This window comes from Myotis yumanensis, unplaced genomic scaffold, assembly GCF_028538775.1.
Source record: "Myotis yumanensis isolate MYYU_CA2020_CCGP unplaced genomic scaffold, mMyoYum1.0.hap1 SCAF_16, whole genome shotgun sequence".
Lineage (NCBI taxonomy): Eukaryota > Metazoa > Chordata > Mammalia > Chiroptera > Vespertilionidae > Myotis > Myotis yumanensis.
The window spans coordinates 53,031,542-53,055,132 of record NW_027223767.1 but is presented as its reverse complement, the minus strand read 5'-3'; the positions used below and the strand labels follow the sequence as shown (position 1 = coordinate 53,055,132).

The window sequence follows — 23,591 nt, the reverse complement described above, 5'->3', positions numbered from 1 at the left end:
GGACCTTCGAGGCAGCCCGGCTCCGACCTGCCTGCCCCCCCCCCCCCGCCCCCCGCCAGGAGGGCGCGGGCTGGCGACAAGCCCTCCATCCCTCACTGGGCCCTGCTGGGCCCTTCCTGCACCCCTCCCAGCCTCTGCCCCCGCCGTCCTCTCCCTGCCACCTCGGGAGTCTCTGGGCTTCAAAGTGCTGGGCGCACGTGGAAGCGATTAGAATGGAAGGGCCAGTGCCCGAGGACCAGCTACTATGAGGTGCCTCAGTGGGGAGGCGGGCGGGCAGCTCCAGGTCAGGCTGCCAACCCACCCTAGTGTGCCAGGGGCGAGGTGCCGGCCTGTGCGGACAGGCCGGGCCTGGAGGAGGGGATGGATGATGGCAATGAGGCAAAGCCGCTAGGAGCAGCTGCGTAATGAGAACAGGCCCAGCAAGGGGACCACACACCGAGGTCCAGCCAGGCTTCGGACTGGCCAGTCCCGGAGCGGGAGGCCAGTGCCCGGGAGCCTGGACAGGCGGGCAGCGTCAGGAGGCGGCCGGGCGAGGACTCGGGGCACTCTCTGGAGAAGGAACAGGAGGGTCTCGGGAGGTGCTCAGTCTTTATTCGCACTCAGGGTGGAGGAAGGTCCCGTCCCTGGCCAAGTGGGCACCTCCGGCTGGCGGCTCTCACCTCTTGCTGGCTGCAATGCAACACGTGTGACCTGGGGCCTGGCTCCCCCCCAGCAGCCCTCCCGGCCCGGCCCAGCCGCCCTCACAGCACCTGGAGCCTGGCTCCCCCCCCAGCAGCCCTCCCGGCCCGGCCCAGCCGCCCTCACAGCACCTGGGGCCCGGCTCCCCCCCAGCAGCCCTCCTGGCCCAGCCGCCCTCACAGCACCTGGAGCCTGGCTCCCCCCCAGCAGCCCTCCTGGCCCAGCCGCCCTCACAGCACCTGGAGCCTGGCTCCCCCCCAGCAGCCCTCCTGGCCCAGCCGCCCTCACAGCACCTGGAGCCTGGCTCCCCCCCAGCAGCCCTCCCGGCCCGGCCCAGCCGCCCTCACAGTACCTGGGGCCCGGCTCCCCCCCAGCAGCCCTCCCGGCCCGGCCCAGCCGCCCTCACAGTACCTGGGGCCCAGCTCCCCCCAGCAGCCCTCCCGGCCGGCCCGGCGCCCTCACAGTACCTGGGGCCCGGCCGCCCTCACAGTACCTGGCAGCTTTAGCCATTTGGGCACCTTGCCCAGGTCCCTCCTCAAGGGCTGGGCTGTCCCAGGGCTGGGCTCAGGGGGCCCCACTGCGCCCTCCTCGGCAGCTGCCTCCGACTCGAGGGGCACAGGGTCAGGGGCTGGCAGTGGGGACGGGGTCACGGAAGTCCTGGACATGCACCTGCGGCAGAAGGCACAGGTAGCGAGCACAGCAGCGCGACCCTCCCACCCTGGTACTGCCAGCGCCTTGGGCTCTCACCTGGTCACCAGCACGTCGGCTGCAGATGGGGAGACGGTGTGTTCCAGCAGCTTGGGCTCCAGATAGAGACCTGCAGGCGGCAGCACCCTCAGGCCAAGGGGAGGGGGGCCATGGCCTGGGCGGGGCTGCCCTGGGGGGGGATCAGGCCACAGGTCTTCCTTCCAGGCCCAAAAGCAGGCCCTGCTCTGGGACCCACTCACCTGTTGGCTCCTCAGCCCCAAAGTGCACCAGGGCAGCAGGGAAGAGGTTTGCCTGCAGGAAGGGCAGAGGGAGCTCAGGGGCCAGGCGGGCACTGAGGGCAGAGACAGGGCTGCAAGGGACGGCCCCAGACACAGCCTGCACCTGCCCCGAGGACCATGGCTGTGTCCCACAGCCGACCCAGGGCAGTGACCCCACCGAGCTCCGCACTCTGGGAGGCGAGGGGTGGGGCGACTCGTGAGAAGCCTCAAAGGCCAGGCCTGGGAATGCTGAGACAGCCCACGCCGGGCGACGGACAAGGGCCGTGACGCCGGGTCAGAGCCCGTGGGTACATGGGGCCTGAGACTGGAGGTGGCCGAGGAGCAGGGAGGGGGTGTAGGCAAGACAGTACCCACCCTCCCTGCAAGGCCAGACCCCGACTCGGGGGGGACCGCCAGGTGCTGGGACTCCCCTCAGCACCCCATGAGGCAGCACCTTCTTTGACGGACCCGGGCGGGGCCATCTGGGGCCATTGAAGGACCCCCCCTCGCACCTGTCCAAAGCCCCGCCCCACCGGTCTGCATCTCTGGGATCCCAACCAAACAGATGACTGCCGACCACAGGACACCCATGGGAGGCCTGCCTGCTGCCACGCGGAGGGTCCCCCAGGCGGCAGGGGCTCAGCACCCACTGAGGTGAGGCCTGGTCCTGGGCGGGTGGTGGGCGGGGCTCCGGCCCAGGAAGCAGGTTTGCTGTGGGGTGTTGGGGGCCTTTGTGTCCACTGATTGCACCCCACCCCCATGGCCCTCGACGGCTCCCAGACACTCCTGGTCCAGCAGCCAAGAGGGCAGCTGGGCCGCCGCCCCCACACCCACGCTGTCACCCCAGGAACATGGGCAGGCCCCAGGCAGCCTCCGGGCAGCAGCAGCCAGCTTGCGGCCCTGCCAGCGACATGAAAGCCGCGGCTTCCGCGCTGCTCCCCCCGGGAGGCGGGAGGCTTCCTTCCCCGAGCCCTGCCAGCTCTGATCTCGGGCAGGGCCGCACCCCGGGGAGGCCCCGCGCGCCAGGGCCGAGCTGACGGATGAAAGGAGGCGGCTGCTGGTAGCTGGGGGCCGAGTGTCACCGAAATGAGGCCGAGTGGGCGGGACGGCACCCAGGGCTCCTAATGGGGGGGTTTGTCCCCTCCCAAAGCACCTTCCCAATCCAGTGCATCAACAGGCTGCCGGGAGGGGGGCAGGCGGGGTGAGGAGAGCACCAACATCTTCGGGCTCCTGGGCTGAGGGGGGCAGGCATGGCTCCCCCACCCTGACTCCGTTCCTGGTGAGTGGCCAGCTCTGCCTGGTCTTGTCCCATCTCCCCAGGACCCGCAGCCCCAGCTCAGACCTCGCAGGCCTGCGGGCCACTTAACAAGGGCCGGCCTCTGTTAGTAATTAAAATATCTGAGGCGGCTTTGAAGAGGAAACCATTAGGCCCGGCCCGGGGAGGCCCCAGGCTGCCCTCCCCTTGAGGACAGGACATTCCTCCTGCTCTGGAGGCGGCCCAGCAGGCGCTGGGTCAACACTCCTCACCCTGCAGGAGCTGCCGCAGGGGGGCCGCAGGGGCAGCCAGCGGGGGCCCGGCTGGGAAGGCAGGCAGGGAGCAGGCAGCAGGGGCCTCCAAGGCAGCAGGCCACTTGCAGGGAGGGCTCTGACCCTTGACCTCAGGACCTGCCCCAGCTGCGCTGCCTGTGGACGCTGTCCACCCAGGCCCAGGGCAGGGAGCTCTGCAGCCAAAGGGCCGGTCCCCTGGGGCAGCAGCGGAGGAGGCAGGAAGCAAGCACAAGGCCAACTTTAGAGGCTCTGCAACCCCCACCCCCGTCCCGGGCCTGCAGAGCGGCCTCAGAGTCCACCCCAGCCCGGGCCAGGGGCCAGTACCTGAAAGAGGGTCAGCGTGTGGTCCTCCAGGATGGTCTTTGGAGGAGTGATGACTGGGGAGAGAATGTCTTCGTGAGGAAGGCCTCGCCCCACCCCCTCACCCCTCACCTACCGCCCGTTCCCCAGGGACGACTGGTCCAGTCGGAGGGCTGGCAGCCTCAGCTGGGGCTATTCTAGAAGAAGCCTCCGTCCACAGCCCTCTGCCCACTTCTCCGCTGCAGCAAAAACCCTGGTGAGGGCCTTGGGTGGGGGGAGTGACCCGGGGCAGCCCCTGCCAGGACCCCAGCCCTCAGCGCCCCGTCCACACAGCTCCGGCTGCTGGCAGCAGAGGACTGTGTCCCTGTGGGGAGGGCAGCAGGGAGCACGCAGGGCAGGCCTGAGCAGTACTCACACAGGTGGAAGGGCAGTGCGGGGTTCCCCAGGTGGCTCCTCACAAAGTCCTGCAGGTCCCCCACTGAGGAGGAAGGGGCGGGTGAGCGGGCCCCCAGCAGACGCACCCCGATGCTGGCCCCAGTGGGATTGGACAGGCCGGCCACCGCACCAAGCTGGCCCCCACCCTGGGCAGCCGCCTCCTGGGCCTTGGCACTCAGGACACCAATCCGAGCCCGGGGCTGGGAAGTCCACCTCGTTCCTTCCACAGGACCCAGACACTCAGCGGGCCCGGAGCAGGGCCACTCCCGGCCCCCACCCTGCAAACGGCCTCCCTTCACCTGCAGAGCTGCTCCAGGCCCAGGGCCCGCTGTGGGGGTGGGGAGCGGGTGGCCCTCTGTCCAGAACGAACGGGTGCAGGGGCCAGGCACCGCTAGGCCAGCCCGACAATCACCCAACACGCTCTGCAAGCTCAGAGCCCACTGCCTGCAGCCCCCAAACCCCCGCCTCCCCGAGCACAGGGCCCGACAGCCACAGGCCCACAGCCTGGAGGGAGCCGTCCTGGATGCTGGGTGCGGCCCTACCTGTCTCGCTGGGGCGGAAGAAGCCCTGCAGGATGTAGCGGTCAGGGAACAGCACCCTCAGGACCACCTGGTCGGACAAGCGTGCTGTCAGGACAGCCGGAGCCCTGCCGCAGGGAGGACCCCACCCGGGGCCAGACAGGCGGAGGTGCCGGCCGCCCCTGCGGGTGCTGTCCCCGCACCGTGCACATGGACTTCTGTTTTCACCACAGAGCCACGCCGAGGCGGGCGAGCTCCGGGAGCTCAGGGGAGCACGCTCAGCGGCCTGTGCACGGGGGTCACAGGAGGAACCGCTCGGAGCCGCCCGCACCGGCCTGTGCACGGCGGCCACATGAGGAACCGCTCGGAGCCCCGCCGCACCTTCGGGTATCGCTCCAGCTTCTCCTTCCTCTGAGCCTCCCTGAAGGCCTTGGTCACTAAGGGGGCCTCTTCCAGGCGCTTCCTGTGGAAGGAAGGGGGCGGGTGAAGGTCCCGGTCTCCCGCCAGAGAGGAGGCCCACCCGGGCTGGACAGACAGGCCCCCTCCAGGTGCGGCCACACATGGAGCTGGGGACCAGCGGTGGGAAGCGGGGAGACCGAGGGGGCGGGCACACCCACCGCTCACTCTTGAGCTGGGCCAAGCGTCTCCTCACGTCGTCCACCGTGACCTCGAAGAACTCGTCGGGCAGCTCCGCGGGCCAGGCCTGGAGCAGCTCCCCCAGGTCCGGGTGGCACACCACGGGGTCCCGGTCCACCGGCTGCAGGGCAGACACATGGCTGACGCAGGTCCCAGGTGCCCGGCCACGGGGGCTGGGTCACCCAGGCCCTGCAGCTGGAGCAGCTGTGCACCCCCGTCAAACCCAGGCCCCCCACCAGCCCGTGGCCAGGCCAGGCCTCAGGGTGGGGCGTGGGACTGTCCCTCGCTTCCAGGCTCGGTCTCTGCCGGGGCCCAGGTGGTGGGTGAGGGGCGCTCTGCAGGCCGGCCTCCCCACAGCCCCTTGCTCACTTCCTGGGGAGCAGTGCCCCGGTCCAGGCCACGTCAGGGGCTCCAAGGGAGGAGCAGGAGAAGCGGCAGCCCCCAAATTAGAGGTTTGGCGAAAACCTGCAGCCGCTGGCCCCACAGCCGGGCTGACCCCCACCCCTCCCCAGGGGAGCAGCCTGGCTGCGTCTGCCCACCCCAGGGACACAGGAAGGGACAGCGTCGCTCCTAATTGGCAACAAGGTCGATGGAAATTACAAGGCAGGGCTGCTCTGCGTGTGGCGCCTCCGGGTGGGTAATTGCAGCAAGCGTGGGGGGCACCTCGGGGCGCGGAGGCCGCCGGGCGCTGCCCTGACAGAGATGTCCAGCAGGTCCAGTCCTCCTCCCACAGAAGGGCCCACAGCCATCTCGGCAGAGCCGCCCGGAAGCTGCCCTCTGCCCTGCCGCCCCCACTGCCCCCCCAGCATGGCGTCCCACCTCCTGTTTCTCACCCGGGACCAGGGTGGGCTTGGCAGGTCTGGGAACAGCCTGTCCGATCGTCCCTCCCACAGCCTCCCGTCGCCGGGCCTGGCCACACCCCTGGGCACAGCCAGACCCCAGACCTCAGCGTTGGGGTAGCTGCTGCCTCGGTGCACCTGCCAGGAGCCTCCGGGCCACCCTCGCCGCAGCGCAGGCGCCTGCACTCCGGGGCCCCTGGGTCCCCAAGCGCTCTCCCTGGGAAGGGAGCGGGCTGCTAGGGAGCCCCTCTGCCCCGAGTGCCGTGGCCAGCGGCCAGGAAGGGCAGCGAGGCCTGGGCAGCAGAGCCCGGAGGTGGCTGGCCAAGGCTCCTGGGAGCTGCCCCTTCAAAGCCACAGCCTTCCTGCAGCCGCTGTGGGCCGTCGACGCCAGAGCTTTTTATAACAAGATGCCAGGCGCCGGCTGCCCCCCACGGCCACGGCGCCTGCATTCCAGAGGGGCCGGGCGCGTGCCGCTCCCGGGGGAGGGCTAGGGTAGGACGCGGATGCCATGCGCCAAACCGCCGTGTGCACGAGCCAGACGGCCCCAGCAGAAGCCCCTGGCACAGCGTCCCCCTGAGCACAGCAACGGGGTGACAGGCCCAGGCAGGAAGCTGAGCTGGCCCTGCAGGTGGGTCCCCGACCCAGCACCCCCGGGAGCCGGCCCAGGGAGCACATGGCACCAGGCCTGCTCCTGCCGCTGCTGGGCCCCGTCGGGCTCCGTGCCCCTGCTGTCCCCGCGCCGGCTTCCCCGCACGGTTCCCCACTGAGGAGCACGGACGGAGGTGTCTGGATGGAGAACGAGGTTCAAGCTGAGGCTTCGTGGGAAAAGGACCCCCCGGGGCAGCCGTGGGGAGAGCTACAGCGCGTCCTGGCCCTGGGAGAGGTTCCCGGTGCTGAGGGCCAGGCCCTGGGGTCAGGGGAGGGCCACGATGAGCCCACAGCTGCTGTGCGGCCAGGGCCAGGGCACAGGCTCCGAATGATGGAGCCCAGAACCTTCGGGAAGTCCTGACGCCAACCTCCACGCCTGAACCCGCAGGTCACTCCACGGCTCAGGGGGCACTAGGAGGGCGGCAGGCTGAGGGGGCGCCTCCTTTGAGACCTGACTCGCCTCATCGGTGGACTAGATGACCGTGGCCAGGGGCCCAGGAGGCCAGGAGGAGGGACAGGAGCGCTGGACAATGGGCCTGACCCCAGGCCATATGGAGGTGGGGGCTGGGTGACCATCTGCCAGCTGAGGGCGGCCCCAGCACCTTCAGAGAGTCCCTGCCCCACAGAACAGGCCTGGAGGGGACCTGGAGGGAGCAAGGCGGACAGCACTGGCCGCTGGGCCCCACACCATGCTCAGTGCGACCACACACCCGACCGGGCCAGACGTCGAGGGACCAGGGAGCCGGCGCCCGGCCGAGACGGGGCTGCTGGCCTCCGGGCCGGTGAACTCACTCCAGCAGCCGCCACACAAGTAGAACCACTGGGCACAGGGGCCTCAGGGCAAAGGCCTCCCTGCCCACGGAGGCTTCCTTTTCTGACAGTAACTTTCCAGGACGTGGTGACACCCAGAGAAAAAATGCAGCAGCTCCACGGGGTGACCGCGGCCCAGATTCCCTCCTCATGGGGCTCCCCCCCCCCCCCGCAGCCAGACTGCCCTCTGACAACGGGCTAGGCCTGAGGGATGCGAAGAGCTTCCCCTTGAGGCTGGGAGCTGAGCTGAGTCACTACTCCAGGGACAAGGCCACACCCCTGAGTTACTCCCAGCCAGCCGCCCCGGAAGGCACGGGAGGACCCCCAATCCTGGGCGAGTGGGCGGGCGGACAGGGTCGAAGCCCTGGCCCTCAGCCCTGGCAGCACTGGGCCTGCTGACCCTTTTGAGCAAAAAAAGCAGAGTTTTCTAAAGAGAAGAGTACAGCCAGGCCCAGGCAGCTCAGGGCTGAGTGTTGCCCTGGGACCCCGGAGGTCAGGGTTCGATCCCGTCAGGGCACACCTCGGGTGGCGGCTCCATCCCCAGTGGGGGGGCGTGCAGAAGGCAGCTGGTCCATGATGCTCGCTCATCACGGATGTTTCCATCTCTCTCCCTCTCCCTTCCTCTCTTTGAAAACAACAAAAACATTAAAAAAAAAAAAAAAAGAATACAGGCGGCTAAAGGCTGGGCGGTGGGTGACATCCCGTGCGGTGAAGCTGAGCACTCCCACGTGCCCGGCTGGCTGGCGCGAGTCGCTGTGGACAGATGAGGGGAAGGAACCCCGGGAGCAGAGGCAGGGTCTCCTCACCCACAGGCAACAGCTGCCCGGGAGCCGGGACAGCACAGCCCGAGGGGCGGGCACGCACCCCAGACCAAAGGGGCACAAGCCATGCCAATCAGGACGGGGCCTCACGCCAGGACCGCCCCCCCCCCACCCCCCCCGCAGGAAGCGGGCCTGTGTGGGCAGCTCAGGGCTCCAGGGCACCACACAGCCCGTTCTCCTCCCGGCGGGCAGGCTGGCGTCTCTCCCCACGTCCAGGCTCCGTGGAGGCAGCAGGACAGGGCTGGAGGCTTCCACACCTGCGGCCCCACCTGCCAGCACACCTGGGGCCGGGCGGGGCAGGAGCTCGGCACCCACACTCGCAGCCCCACAGGGACAGGCCGGGAGGCTGGCCCCTGGGGGAACGGCCTGGGCAAGGGCCCCGCCCGGCCGAGGAGGAGGACAGTAGCTAGGGGACCACTCTCTATACGACTGGGCTCCTCCCAGGGAGCGGGCGGCCAGAGGCAAGGCCGACGTGGCCCTGAGACGGGTGCGGAGGAAGTGCCCCGGTCTGGACGGGGGAGACCACCCCCTGGAGGGTGACGGGCGCAGGGGGACCACTGTCAGCCCGTCGCCCAGGGAGCAGGACTTTGATCAGGCTCCCGTGCCAGCTGTGGGCGCCCGCTGGGATGCTGCCCCGTGCGGAGCTGAGGGGCGGCCCCCGGGCTGGGGAAGGACTTCAAAGGACAGGCCAGGGGCCGCCAGGCAGCCCGCCTCCCACCCGTCCCAATGGCCAGTTAAACTACCTTCTAATAATTAATGTTCCAACATCAAAGGCAGGAGCCGCCCGGGTCTGTAAACCATCCCAGCCTCGCGAGGACCTGCCTCTATTTCATCCTGTCTCTTTTGACTCTTTATTTAAATTCAAAAACCACACGAGGCTGAGCATTAATGGGAAACTCGGGAGCTTTCTCATCCCTGAAATGCACCTTTGAAGTTCCCCCAAAAGTTCTGTTTTGTTCCTCCCCCTCCCCCAACACTGAAAGGGACACAAAGCAGACACCATGTGGCTGGCTGGCCCCTGGGTGTGCGGCTGTCAGTGACGGGAGGCACGAGGCGGGCGGGGACGCCCCACCAACCAGCTGCTGGGGCTCCCAGATCAAAGGCAGCGCTGCTGGCGGCCAGGCGGCCCCCCTGCCCGGGGCCGGGGTCAGTGCTGGGGGTGCAGGGATCCTGGGCCCTGACAGCACCCCCTGAGGGGAGCACAAGCCCACGCCACCCTGGGTGCCCCTGGGACAGTCAGCAGGTTCCCAAGAGACACAGACAGCCAGGCCCCCCTCCATGCAGCCCCAGAGGGAGGCAGCCAGTCCTGGCCCCCCAACGCAGGGTCCCCCCGGAAGTGCAGACCCCCAGCACGGGCTCAACCACATGGGCCTGCTTTCGGCCACCGATTCTGGCTGGGGATGTGCACTGGCTTCTAACTCAGCCCAAACATCAGCCACTGCCCCCCAGGATAAACATTCACGGAGCTCAGGACGGCCTTGGCCCTGCCCCTCCCTGTCCACTCAGCAGGAGACACCACGGGCCGTGGGGGAGCCAGAGGGAATCTGGCTGCTGCCTCCTCTGCAGGACCCCCCCAGGCTCCCCAGGTGTGACCTGGAGGCAGGAGTGAGGGGCTCCAGAGGAGACGGGGCGGGGCCTCCAGCCCACGGCCTCCACAGTCTGCTTCACTCAGGACACAAAGACTCGGAGCTGAAACTCGGCTGAACCGGACCCACGTGTGGTCACAAGGAAGCTCTCACTGAACAGGCACAGACCCTGGAATGCAAGGCGGTCCCTGGCCCCACGGACCGACCGCACCTCACCACGTGGCTGCACTGGGAGGACAGACAATTGTTTCCAGGTAGAAAAGCAGTTGCTAAAGCTCAACACCTACTTATGATAAAAAAAAGTTTCTCAGAAAATTAGGAATAGAAACTGTCAACTTGGTAAAAGCGCCCACAGCTCACGTAGCACTTCAGGTGCACGAGGGCCACCCTCCAGGTCAGACAGGTGCTCTCCAACAAACACCCGAGAACAAGGAGAGTTAAGACCAGGATATGAAGGAGACGAAACTGACAGTATCTGCGGAGCCACGGCCGACAGACACTACGCTCCTGGGGGTGACGGGGCAGCGCGCGGGTGCGGACCAGCGCATCACATACGCCGGCACGCGGGCGGCACGCGGGCAGCCGAACCAGCCCTCCCGCAGCGGCTCTCCGCCTGGAAAGGGGTCTGGAAAGGAATCCTCCTCATCTGGAGCCCCGCGTGGGCCTTGTACGGGCCGATGCAGGTGCAGGGGGAGCCGCTCTGCGTGGAAGCAAAGGGCCCGGGAAGCTGGGAGCTGAGCCGAGCACAGATGCAGCGGCAGCATCTCAGGGCGCCGCCCACTCACAGCGCACAGCTTCCACGACACGGGATGGGGTTGGGGGGGGTGCGCGGCACAGCCCAGGCTGGAGAGCCAGGCTGGTCCCAGGGCAAGGTCTCCCCTTTGGTGTTCCCAGTACTGAGAGTCGGCCGGACTCTGGGTGGACGACCACGGAGGCGGGGGAGCCTGGGGCTGCCCAGGAGGTGAAGCAGCAGCCGGGCAGAGGGGCCCACACGCACAGCCTCTGGGCCGACGCTGCTTGTCCCGCGGACGCCGCTGTGTGACGCAGGAACACCGCTGGAGAAGGTTCCAGAGGGCTCCGAGAAGTCCAGCGCTGCCACCCGGGAGGACCGACCTGATAGGGGCCCAAGCCCATCTTCCCTCCCAGAGTGCCCAGGTGGCTGCAGCTGCCAGGGCGAGGCCTGGGCCACGCGGTCTGACCGGGAGGACCTGTGCCTGCCTGCTCAGCAGGACCAGAATGTGGGCCTCCCACCGCTCAGGTCGGGGTGTGGTCAGGGGAGCGGGGGGTGGGCGTCCGAGGGGGCGGGTGGGACTCGAAGGAAGTGGGTGACGCATGAGTCAGAGGCGCGCAGAGACTGGTCAGCACCAAGGAGGCAAAGTGCCGCTCACAGAACTGGCCGCAGCCGTGTCCATGCAGCAAACTGTACCCCAAAGCTGATCGGACGGGAGGGCCACACCGAGGCACTGGCTGCAGACAGCACCGCGAGCTCCGCCTCTGCGGACGGCCAGCGGGGCGGCCAAGGCCCAAGCCTCCGGCACGTCAACACCGCCGACCGGCAGAGGCACCGCCCGGGACAGGAGCGTTGTGAGTCCCACACCCAGGCCGAGGGCCACAGGGGAGGCAGGGGCCACGGGGCACACGAGTTTGTCGAAACCTATCAAACCACATTCAAAGGTGCCCCGATGCAGCCAATTTAAGACAAACCAAACCAAAAGGTCACTTCCGTGAGGTGAAACGCCCCCAGCGAGCGTGCCGCCCCCAGCTGACCGGCGGAGGGCCAGTGCGGTTGGAGGAAGGACCCAGCGCCCAGCTCACCGCTTACCGGCTCCGGCTCCGGCGGGGGCCTCGACTTCTTTGGCTTGGAGGGGCCTCCGGGGCTGGAGAAGGACTTGGGCAGCTTGGCGGACGGTGACATCAGACACCTCGCAGACCCGCCGGGGCCCCCGAGGCGCTGCCCCCCTCCCGAGAAAGGCACGAAGGGGGTGGGCTTGGGCTCCTCCGAGATCTGCTGCGCCTGGGCATCCGCGGGCTTCGGACCAGGGCCATCTGCGCGGCCGGCCCCCGAGGTGCCTGCTTCCTCCTGGCGGCTCACGTCGCCCCGGCTGAGCCCTGCCGAGTCCAAGGGGAGCAGCGGGCTGCCGGCTGCCTGCTCGGCCGACAGGGAGGGGGTCGGGCTTGCTGGGCTTTTGCTCCGGGAGACCCCAGGCTCCTGCGTGGTGGCCGGGTCGCATCGCCTCATGGCAAACCTGGGGCCGAGAGAGAGGGACGCTCCACACCCGGTCTCAGCACCCAGGCCTCACGGCCCCGCCCCCCCCCAGTGGCCTCGGATCGAGGGGGGCGCCACGGGCACGTGTCCCGCTTTTCCATACTCCCGCTCCTCTCCTCTGAGACCCCATTTCTTTCCCAACACAAGACTCAGAGCCCCACCTGATGATGGCGCTGCCTCCGGTGAGGCCCAGGGACAGCAGCGTCGTGCTCTGCAAGGCGGCTCTGCCCGTCACCTGCAAGGAGACGGGACCGTGTGCCCGCCACCCGCCGCCCTCCCTGCCAGAGCTCCCGCCAGGCCTAGCCGAGGCTTCACGCTGCCCAGGGGAGGCACCGAGGCCCTGCCCACTGCTAACCGACCTACCCAGCCGCCCGGCCAGGCCACGGACACCGCGGTGCCCAGCCAGTCCGAGGCCTAGGCCCAGCCGCCCGCACCCCAACCTGCACCCGAGCATCTGCTCCAGGGTCAGGGTCTGTCCCCAGCCCAACACCCCGAGGCCCGGGCAGGCGGGGCACAGGCCTGGGTGAGCAGCACTGGCCACATGACCAGCCCTGAGGGCTGCACCGACCACGACGGCCCTCAGTTGGGCCCAGGTGTCCACCCCCAGGTCCCTCCCGCTCACAGCCCCGGAACCCCTTCCTCACGGGCGTGCTTCACCCACCAAGGCCTCCTGGGCCCTCGGGGACAGTGGCCACCCCAGGCCAGGAAAGGGCACTCAGCCAGGACTCCAACAAAAAGCCCCTGTGAGCCAGGGGACCGAGCGCCAGGAGGGTCCTGTCATGGCGGGCGGGGGACGGGCAGGGCCTCTGCCAGCTGGGCCCGCACCGCCCTGCGCTCGTTTTGAAAAAGATCAAAACGGAGCAAAGCAAATATTTATTAAAATGAAACCACTTTTGTGACTCTTGGGCTTTGAGAGAAGCTGAGAAAACAAACAGGGCGTGGGGAGGTTCTGGGCGCAGCCGGGCCGCGGTTAGTTCCCGGGGAACACAGGGGCTTTCAGAGCGCCTCCCGCTGCTTGCAAGGTGGGGGGAGGAGGGGGGGTTTCCAGACTGGAAAGCAGGCTGGGCCGCATGGGACGGGAGCGGCGAGCCGGCCAGGCCAGGCGGGTGGAGCCGCAGTCCTACCTCATCCCTCATGTACACGCAGACCGGGCTGGCCTCCCACGGCTGCTCCAGACACGCCCTGCAGGAGAGGGAAGGACATCAGAGGCCGGCCCTGGCACGGGAGGGCACCCGGGAACCCCAGAGCCACACAGAGGCTCCCCAGGTTCTCCAGGAAGACGGCAGCAGGCACCCGCCCACAGCAGACTGGCCACCAACATCCTCTCCCTCATGAGCCAGACCCCGAGATGGGACAGAGCAGCCCCAGAAGCAGAGCTGGGCGGGCTCAGAGGACGGCGGGCGTGCGGGCGCACACACATGCGCACGCTCACGTGCACACACACACAGTCACACGCACACACGTGCACGGACCCGAAACCATCTCGTACTACCCAGGCCCGCAGGGCCACCAGGTTATGCACAGGCTGGAGCTGGCCATGTCCGGCTGGGGAGCTTGTGACGGCGAAGGGACGGAGGGACGTCCACTCCTGCATTTCCTGACACATAACTGCCCACTAGGCCCTCTCCTCCAGGCTGGGCCACAGAGCAGCCGCCAGTGGTGACCTCAGGCTGTGCGGGGCCACTGTCGCAGGCCTCTGCGGGGCCCACACGCCCGTGGATGTGGGTGGGACGGAGAACATGGGGCTGACCTGGGGCTGAGCAGCATGCCTCTAGCTGCCTGCACACTCGGACGAGACGGGACGGGCCTCTGCAGGGCCCTGGCCTGGGTTCTGCCCATTTCGCATTTGCTTTTAGCCTTTGCTCGTGTGTGGTGCCGAGGCCGAGACCCACACCCCACAACCGGCTGTGGGGCCTCTGGGGAGATGCAGCCCTGCCCCTTCCCTGGCACCACCAGCTTCCTCGCCCCCCAAGATCCCTGCAGGAAGTGGGAGACCCGAGCTGAGAGCCTGGACCAGAGCAACACCGGGTCAGGGCACACCCCAAGGGCCTGGGTCCCGGCCCACCCCGACCCGGTGACCCAAGCCTCGGGAAGGCACAGGCCCAAGGGCCAGAGCAAGCCTTCCCCAGGGACCCCGCGCCAGCGGGACCACAGATCACAGCGGCTGAGCTGCCTCCTGCCTGCGGAGCCTCTGACATCAAACGCCAGCCCGGCTTTGATGTGCTTCCTCAGAGGGATCGGCTTCCGAGTGGATCTGAGGGAGACGCCTGTAAACACGCGAGGGAGGGCGGCTGCAATCACTTCCAGACCTTCCCCGCCAATTAGCAGCGCTCTCCAGCCCGGGACAGGGGACCCAGGGGACATTCCAGCTCATGGGGGAGCCGCCCCTCACACACCCTGCCTAAGTCCCAAACTTTTCCAAGGGCTGAGCCGTCTCTGAGGGCCTCCCTGGGCCCCAGACCCAGCAGAACCCCGGGCGTCGTGTGGAGCGCCCGTGGGTGCCCACCTGCTGCCCCTCCCCAGACATCACCGGTGTGGGTGGGACGTGCCCGGCCAGGGTCGCACCGTCACCCCATCCACGGCCGGCAAATGCGCTCCCCGTCGGGCGGGGGCAGAGGCGGTGCTGACGGCCTTACCGATGCTGTGCGCTGCCTCAGAGCACGTGTCCCCACAGGTGTGGGCCCCCCCACTCGGGCCGACGCGACAGGGACACCAGGTATCTGGAGCCCCTTCTGTCCACGTCACCGGCGTGGACCTGACCAAGCTGCGGCTGGAACCACAAGAACCAACCCAAACCCACAGAGCGGGCACTTCAGGCACGGAGGGGCTGCCGGGAGCTGGGGGGACGCCCTGGCACCCGCCTCTGCCGCCCGCAGGGCCCCAGGATGGCACACAACCCACCTCAGGGCCACCGCAGGGGAAGCAGGCACACGCCGGCGTTCCCGGGGACACTGGGTTCGGGGTGTGCTCTTGGGGGGATGGAGCCGCGGGCGCTGCTGTGAAGTCAGGCTGGGAGGAGAAGGCCCAGGCCTCGGGGCAGATGCAACCTGGGGTGGCAGGCAAGGAGCCCTCGCCTGGAGGCCCTCCGGCAGCTGACACCCAAGAGGTAGGGAGGACTGGCCAGTCCAGGTCCAGGCAGTGCCGTCCGAGGCAGCGACCAGCCCAGGTGGGCCCCGAGCTCGCCCGGTGGCCAGCCCAAGCGGGGTCTGCTCCAGGTGAGACCTCCTACCCTAAAGAACCCAGAACACCTCGTTCTTCCCGCGGAGCACACGGTCGCAGGGAAACGCTCTGGATACACTGAGTCAAGTTCATCAAATTCCTAAAGTTAACTGCCCGTGTTTTTACTCTCCTTTGATGTGGCGACCAGAAGATTCCTCACCGCCTCTACGCACGCACATGTGGCCACGTGTGTGTCACGTGGCTAGTGAGTAGCCCCAGACTCGGGGGTCAGAGGTCAGAGCTGGACCACCAACTCCCTGATCCCTATGCAGAGGACGCGGCCCGGTGCCGACTCACCCCATGGCTCTGCCGAGACCCGCCCGCCACCTGTCCTGGGGCGCCTGCCTCTTCCCCGAGCTCCCTGCACGGCCCATCCTGTGGGACCCAGAGTCTGAGCCCCTGCCCCCCACCAGCGGGGTCCTTGCAGCCGAAGGCAGCTACCGGTCCTGCCCAGCCCCCGCATGGCCCCAGCCAATCAGGCCCCTGGCCTTGCTTTGGGGCTGATGCTGCCGCCCGTCCCCATGGGCACCCACTTCAGCCTGCTTCTCCGTTAGTGACCTCTGCCAAGGAGCAGCTTCCCAGGAAAGCTGGGCTGGCAGCTCTTGGAGCTGAAACGTGGGGTGCCCCTCACGGCCGCCCAGCCGCTCTGCCTCTGGAACCCCCTCTCGGGAGGAACTGCACAGACGGGATTGGTGGCTGGTGCACGAGCAGCCCACACACTGGACCTGCACCGCGTGGAGACGACGCGGAGGGGTTTCTAGGAGGGACGTGACCTGCTCGTAAGCAACAGAGAGAGGCAGTGACTGGGCCCAGCACTCGTGTTAAGGACGGACATTCTCCCGCGGCTGGGGGCCTCCTGCCATCACCCCCTTTCCTGCAGGAGCGGTCGTCACTGTCCCCGTGTGAACTACAGCTTCAGCACAGACGCCGACCCCTCCTGCAGGCCTGTGTGACCCTGAACCGTCCCCAGGGGCCCGCAGGGGCCTCACCTGGTCCCTCCCCACCTGCACCTGAAGGACCGCTCCCCCCCCCCCCCGCAGCAGGCCCCCCGCTTCTCTCCAGTTGGCGTCCCCGGTGCCCGAGCTCTCTGCCCCATTAGCAGGTCCCCACACGTGGAGCCTGTGCTCCTGCCTCTGCTTCCTCCTCGTCTGTGGGGTCCCTTCTGTTCTGCTGGCCGAGCTTCACCGGGGACAGAGTTCCATCACACGAGAGACCAAACTTAAAGGGGCAGAATTCTCGCTGTTCATTCGGCAGAAACTGACACACACCCATCATCATCAACAGAACTTTCTCTTTACACGACCCCCGCAAGGCCGGGGGTTGAGCATCTACCTACGAACCAGGAGGTCACGGTTCGATTCCCGGTCAGGGCACAGGCCTGGGTTGCGGGCTTGATCCCGGATCATGCAGGAGGCAGCCGATCAGTGATTCTCTCTCATCACTGATGTTTCTATTTCCCCTTCCCTCTTCCTTCCTCTCTGAACACAATTAAAAAAAAAACAAATAAACCAACACGACCCATTTTCCTGGTGAGCATTTGTCAGCACTCGCTTCTCCCCTCCTGCGTGGGGCCGCTCAGTCCCCCAAAGGGCGCAAAGAGGGCACCAGGCAGCCACGCCCGGAAAGACGCACTGCTGGTGACCAGCACCGGCCAGGAAGGCTGGTGCACAGCAGCCCTCGTCCCCAACCCGTTCCCACAGGATGCAGCACCCACGCAGTGCAGGCCCCGCCGGGCCCTCCCTGACACTTACCTGGTCTGAGCAAAATGGCTGAGGAGCTCCCAGAGGGTCTGCCCGGAACAGAAAGTGCCCTGCAACCTGGAGCCGTCGTCCAACTGCAGCGCGATGCGGACCTGAGCAGGAGAGGAGGCTGAGGCGGGGATCGCGGCCGCACCCGGTGAGACTCCGCCTGGGTGAGGGCTCCCAGGGTCTTGGGGTGCGGGGGGGTGGGGCACTGCACGGCCAGCACCGTCTCCTCTGCACACTGCACGTCGCTGGCCGCGAGCTGCCGGGCTTGGGGCACTGTGTTGCGCAGCCATAGCACCAACAAGTCGTGTTCTGTGCATTTTTCGTTATTGGGCACGTTGCTTTTGTCCGTCCATTTGTGATAACCAGGTCCCTGGAGTGGGACCTAAGTCTCTGACCCAAAGGGGGGAAACGCCGTTCTGGCCCCTCTGCCGAGGACGCGCAGGAGCGCTGGCCCGGGCTGCGTGCGACTCAGAGCCCGCCCACCGCGCGGCCTGCTGTCTGGGACCCGGGCCTCTGGTTCAGGTACCACTTCCTCCCAACACAGGGAGCTGCCGTGGGAAACGTGCCTCCCCATCCCACCCACCGAGGGAGGTCAGAGCTCCTTCCACACAGAAGTCTGAGAACTGCTGTGGTCGCGATGGTCGTGGGGTGTCAGGGTCAGTCCCGTGTCTGACTCCTGGTGGCTCTGGAGAGCTGACCCATGCCCCGGCTGGCGCTTCCTGTCCTCAAGGGCCAGCACGGCCCCTCCTGGTGCTGGCTCTGAGCCTCAAAGCTGCTCGGTGGGAGGCTGGGCCCAAGACCAGGACAGAAGACGGCGGGTCGCTCCCCCTCGAGGAGCCTCGCTGAGCTCGGCACTCGCCACGGCAGGACCAGGCCGCCAGGCAGGGGCCAGGCTTGAAGGTGAGATGAATGCAGCACCGTGAACCCCAACAGCAACCGCAGCACCCAGAACCAAGTCTCATTCCAACCACCAGAGTAGAAAGGGGCTCTGCCGGACCGAGCCGGCGGCTGGGGTGGGGGCTCGCCAGGTGGCTTGTGCACCCGAAGGCCACAGCCTACGAGGAGGGCAGGCGCGGTGCCTACCGTGTTCTTGGGCCCCTCTCGGCTGCGGGACGCGGGCACCATCTCCAGCTTGGCGTTATTGGGCAGATTGGCAAACCTCCACTGCAGAGAGAGGTCAAGCACACTCCTCTGAAACCTGCAACACAGACACAGCCCAGCTGCCCGCGCGCCTCATTCCGCGGCCTCTGCAGCGTCCGCCAGGCCCGCACCTGGAGCACGGGATGTGGCCTGGGGAGGAGGCGTGTCCTTGCTACAGTGGGTCTTTCCAGGGACAGAGCAAGCGAGCAGACACAGCTCTGAGCGTGGTTGGCAGAGCTGCACCCCAGGTGGTCCGGCCACTGCATTCTCTCTCCCAGGGGCCAGCTCCTATCACTCCTGCTTCCTGACATCCGGAGGCAGGGCCACGCCCTCCAGGACCAGAGGCAACGGGTCTAGAGGACCACAGACAAGCGCAGAGAGCCAGGCCGCTGGTGCTGGGGTCTGGGGTCTGGTCTGCGACCACTCCTCCCAGCTCGCAGCCAGGCCTGAGCCCGAGTGCCCCACGTGTGCGTGTGCACAGGGACCTGGCAGCTCTGATCAGGGAGAGGCCCACGTGGGGCCCCGACAGCAGGTGGCCCAGCTCCTCCGATCCCCACCCACCGAGCTCCCGGGTCCCTGCCAGAGGCAGAGACTGGAGGAGTCAGGACAGGAAGCCCCAAGGGCAGGAGGACCCCGGGCCCTGCCTGCGGGTCCTGCTTAGCAGCCTGCGCCTGCCCGCTCAGCCTGTTTCACAAGGAACAGTGAGAAGAGCCAGCAGGTAGCCCGGCCACCCAGGGGCAGAGCTGGGACCACAGGCGGCTCCTGATGTCCAGCTTGGACCACGTCGGCTGTGAACCAACAGGAGCTGGACACCTGCTCCTGTGATGAGGAGACAGACAGGACACAGCCCCCACCCGTGGGCAGGGACGGTGGGCGAGGGGACCAGGGCCTCCTGACCTGGTCCCTCTCCTCCTAAGCCCCGAGAACCACCCCGTGCCCTCCTTACCATGTGGCCCGGACTCTGAAAAGAGACAGCAAGTCACAAGGAGAGGGAACAAGGGGACATGCACAGCTCAAGTCAGATCTGAGCTCGACTTCCAATGGGAGTTTAGGGGGGACCATGACGCTGGGGAGAGGCCCGTGGAGATGGAGACGACGTGGTTTTATGAGCGTGAGCAGTTCATAGGGCGCAGGCGACTTGGAGAAAGAGGCCGTTTTGATGGCCAGGCCGGGCTCACACAGCTCCAGGGCCTAGTGCAGACCGGACGGCTGGTCTGTGGGGAAACAAGGGCAGCAGAGGGGAAGGTGCAGGCAGGCAACACACCAAGGCCGCCTCCCCTGGCGTGGCTGTGCTGTCTCAACCAATGACAGCTGACCCTTGAACAAAGGCGTGAGGGGTGCCGGCAGGTGCCCATGGGGTTGAAAATCCCAGGTATAAACGGTGAGCCTCCAACACTGAACTATGTCCCTCTACACCCAACGGGGATTGGATCCAGGACCCCCTCTGACACCAAAACTCGAAGATGCTCCAGACCCTTCTATGAAGCGGCTCAATCCACGCAGTCAGCTGTCCACAGCGCCAGGGGAGCAGCTGCCCTGGGCCGGTGGCTAGTTGGCGAGAGGGCCTGAGGCACCGAGGCTGGGGCTCCACCCCAGGCCAGGCACAGCCAAGAACCAAACACTGCACAAGCAAGTAGAGCAACTCCATGCTCCCCCTCCCTCTCGCTATGAAATTATTAAATAAAAAGAGAAAAGCAAGGGGCACAGACAATAGGGTGTGGAGGCCTGGGGCGGGCAGGCCACCAGAGTCAAAGGGGACATGTTAATACTTCCAACAACGACGATGTTTTTCTAAGAAATTAGAAAAAGGAAAACATCCACGTGGAAGTAGACCCCACGTGCAGTTCAAACCCCCGTTTCTCAAGGGGCAGCTGCGCCATCAGCAGGCGAGAGATGGGTAAGAGACCCGACCTTCCGGCGGCTCCACCCGGGCCCCAGCCGAGGGTTCAGGCAGGCGAAGGGAGGAGCGGCACGCGGCCCTGTGACAGGAAGCCAGGGGGTGACCCAGCGCGAAGCAGGGGCCCTGGATTCTTGTGGGTCGGGCAGGAGGCCGGGAACTGGGGTGGCATGAGGGCGTCTCCACTCAGAATCTCCTCTGTAAGAGCCCCACGCGCGACACAGCACCGGTGAGGCCCACAAGAACATGCTCCCACGCCCCGGGCTCCTCTGTCCCCAGAGCGAGGATGAGACCCGGTGAAGACCTGCCACCTGGGTCAGACCTGCCACCTGGGTCAGACCTGCCACCTGGGACGTGCCCCTTCTGTGGGACAGAAGCCCACACCCATCAGGGCAGGCTCACATTCTGTCCTTGTATTATTGTTATTTTTAAAATATATTTTTATTGATTTCAGAGAAGAAGAAAGAGGGAGAAACATCAATGATGAGAGAGACTCATCGATCAGCTGCCTCCTACACGTACCCCCACTGGGGATCGAGCCTGTAACCCAGGTGTGTGCCCTGACCAGGAATCAAACCATAACCTCCTGAGCCATAGGTCAATGCTCAACCACGGAGCCACGGAGCCACGCCGGCCGGGCTCTGTCCTGTCTCAGGCCCTTGAGGACTGTGAATGCCCTCTCTCTGGAAAACGCCCACAGGCAGAGACCTGCTCCCGGGTGAGGCTTTCTCCCCATTTCTCCGGGACCACGTCCTTGCGCCCTCAGAGCCCCACCAGGAACTTACACGACAGAACGCACGGAAACCCTGTGGCCACGGGTTGAATGGTGGCCCCTACGAGGACAGGCCCCATGGCCTAAGGCCCCAGAGCACGTGACTGTGACCGTATTTGGAAATAGGAACTTTGCTGACGTAACTGAGTTAGGATCTTGAGATCACGCACTCATCCTGAACCAGGGCGGTGGTGCTCACACGCAGGGGAGAGGAGTGAGGAGGAGGCAGACTGGAGTGCTGTGGCCACAAGCCAGGGGAGGCCTGGGGCAGCAGGCAGGGTCCTCCCCTACGCCGCAGCCCCACACCACCTGGACCGGGTGGCCTCCGGGGCTGTGGGACGACCTGCCGGAGGCGTAAGCCCGCAGCAGGGCCTGGGGAGCGCGCCGCGTGGACGCGCAGGAGCCGCCCCGGCAAACTCACTTCAGGTCGTACTCGCTGGGATTGAAGTCCTGCCGCCGGCACGTGTCCTCCAGCACCTGGGGATGAGACACAGGCCGTGAGCCGCTGCCCACCGGCTGCTGGGCTGGCAGGCCAGGGCCGCCGGGGCGGCTGAGCGTCGAGTCCACCTCCCAGAGGGCCCGTGGGCTCTGCTGGACAAAGCCTAGAAGGCCACACGATGGCCCGTCCACGCAACAGCTCCATGTGCCTCACCCACGCGTCCTGTTCGCTGTCCCTGTCCTCCCTGGACCGGACTTGTCCCCCCAGCTCCGCTGGCCTTCAGCCAGGCCCTCGTCACCACAGACATCTTCCTACCCACACTCCAGGCCGGGCCTCCCTCGCAGGGAGCGAGGTCCAAACGTGGGCGCCCCTGCCCGCAGCCAGCTGCACCCCGCCAGCTCCACGGGCCCGGGCGCCCCGCTTCTGTGTCCTGCATGCGGAGGCCCCCCACCCCGCCTGGGGGCTCCTCCCCCCTACACGGCGGGGCCCAATATACATTCTAAAGGGACGGATTCGGGGTGCACCGGCGGCCCCCGGGGAAGTGCAGCGAGTGAGTCAGCAAGTCAGTTCCAGGCACAGAGACCGGCACTTCCAGGCCCGCGGACACCGGCCGGGGACCCGCCGGGACGGGGACACGGGGCTGGGACCCCGCAGGCCGGACCCGGTGCCTCGGCATCGGCGGGGGTCGCAGAAGCGCCGCCCCTCGGCGCCCGCCCCCGCCCCCGCCCGCGGCCAAGCAGGGACCCCTGCGCCCGGGACCCCGACGCGGAAGTGGGCGGGCCCTCTGCGCCAGGAGGCCGCTCATTGGCCGCCTCGGGCCCCGCCCCAGCACCGCCCGGCGACACCCCCCCCCCCCCAGCCAACCGCAGGAGCCGCCCGGCGCGGCGCCCCCGCCCGCCGCCCGCCGCCCGCCCGCCGCCCGCCGCCCGCGGCCGCACCTGCAGGAGCACGGTGCTCGGCGTCACCTTCACCGTGTGGCGCCGCCCGTTCGGGGCCAGCACCGACACCGCGGAGCCCCCGCCGCTGGCCGGGGCCGCCATGTTCCGCTCACGTGACCCGCCGACGCCGCCGGCGCTGCTTCAAACAACTTTATCGGCAACAGCCGGGACGCACAGCCACGCGGCCGCGGGGCGGGGCAGGGGGCGGGGCCTGCGTGCGCTTCCGGGTACGTCAGGGCCCCGCCCCCGCGCCAGCCCCACAGGCCCCGCCCCCGTCCTGGCCCCGCCCCCCGCGCTCCAGCCGTCCCGGGGGCGAGCTCACAGCTCCCCCCAACCGTCCCCGCGTGGCCTCGGGCCGGGCCGCCGAGCTCGCCCCGCCGTGGGGAACCGACGCCGGAAGAGGACGGCTGTGCGGGACACGAGCGCGCCCAGGCCTGACTCCCTGCCCCTCCTGGGCCACGGGCCGGCCTGTCTCGGGACCCATTCGCCCTGCGATCCCGGCCCCGCCCCAGCAGCCCCTCCCGTCCCCTGTGGTCACCCCCGACCCTGGGGTGTGTGAGCTCCGGGTACAGCCCCAGCCGGGGGAGAGCATCAGGCTGCGATGAGGGCCTACTGTCAGCAGCGAACCCCGTGGGAGGCGGGGAGGGGGGTGTAGGGACCATGCCAGCTCCGCGTGGGTCACAGCGCCTCCCAGGCACCTGCCTCCTGACAGACAGACACCCTCCTGCATGTGAGCGAGTCCCCGTGGGGGCGCCATGGAGGGGGGGCAGCGGCTTCCGGACGTTCCCGCCGCGGCCCCTCCTTGCCATGGCCTGGTCTTGTCCACTCTACCTGCTCACCGACCGTCTGTGTCTCGCTGGGGGCCTGGGGCCTCGGGGCAGACACCCCAGGGCACTTGTGACCGGTGCCCGGTCAAGCTTTCCAACCCCATCCTTCAACCCAGGACCCCTGGGCCGCTCTGTGGCAGCCAGGCCCCTGGGGCCCTCAGCCTGTGGGTCCCTCAGCCCCCCTGCACCGGGCAGGCCTTCGTGACCTGTTTCCTGGCGGCCTTCGCCCCGCAGGAGACCTGTGGGGACCCGGGGGCGCTGGGCCAGCAGCGTGACCCGTGTCCCGAGGCAGGAAACACCCGGAATTTCCCTCGGGGTCCCCCTTGGACACGGCTGGGAGGACCCTCACCTGCCCGTGGGGAGGGGCCGCCTGTTAGCACCTGCGTGCTGCCACGCGTCTGGTTGGAAGGCGGCTCCTCCAGGCCTGCCTGCCCCATCCCCTCCTGCAACTCGGCACCTGTGCTCAGGGCCACATTCCAGGCGTCAGCGGATGGATTCCAGGGCTGACCACGGCGGAGCCACGGAGGGGACTGTGGGGGCAGAGGGCATCTTTGCCATCTA

General features: G+C 67.6%; 1 protein-coding gene across 6 annotated transcripts; it reads right to left on the bottom strand.

Annotated features, from left to right (window-relative positions):
• Positions 1-569: 569 nt before the first annotated feature.
• Positions 570-22,344, bottom strand: ASPSCR1 (ASPSCR1 tether for SLC2A4, UBX domain containing). 6 transcript variants are annotated; one of them, XM_070393667.1, is made up of 16 exons: positions 22,204-22,344; positions 21,248-21,303; positions 18,101-18,215; positions 17,021-17,121; positions 13,175-13,232; positions 12,212-12,285; positions 11,607-12,030; positions 5,062-5,201; positions 4,826-4,907; positions 4,469-4,535; positions 3,907-3,969; positions 3,516-3,568; positions 1,626-1,677; positions 1,426-1,495; positions 1,172-1,347; positions 570-669 (listed from the first exon to the last, which is right to left on the bottom strand). In XM_070393667.1, the coding sequence occupies exons 1-16, from the start codon at positions 22,303-22,305 to the stop codon at positions 656-658; spliced, it is 1,647 nt and encodes a 548-aa protein (XP_070249768.1). In that variant the 5' UTR covers positions 22,306-22,344; the 3' UTR covers positions 570-655. The 6 variants fall into 6 exon arrangements, with proteins under 6 accessions (XP_070249768.1, XP_070249772.1, XP_070249773.1 ...); XM_070393671.1 differs by lacking the exon at positions 22,204-22,344 and adding an exon at positions 21,762-22,002; XM_070393672.1 differs by lacking the exon at positions 22,204-22,344 and adding an exon at positions 21,762-22,002 and having other exon boundaries at positions 18,101-18,181.
• Between the last annotated feature and the right edge of the window lie 1,247 nt (positions 22,345-23,591).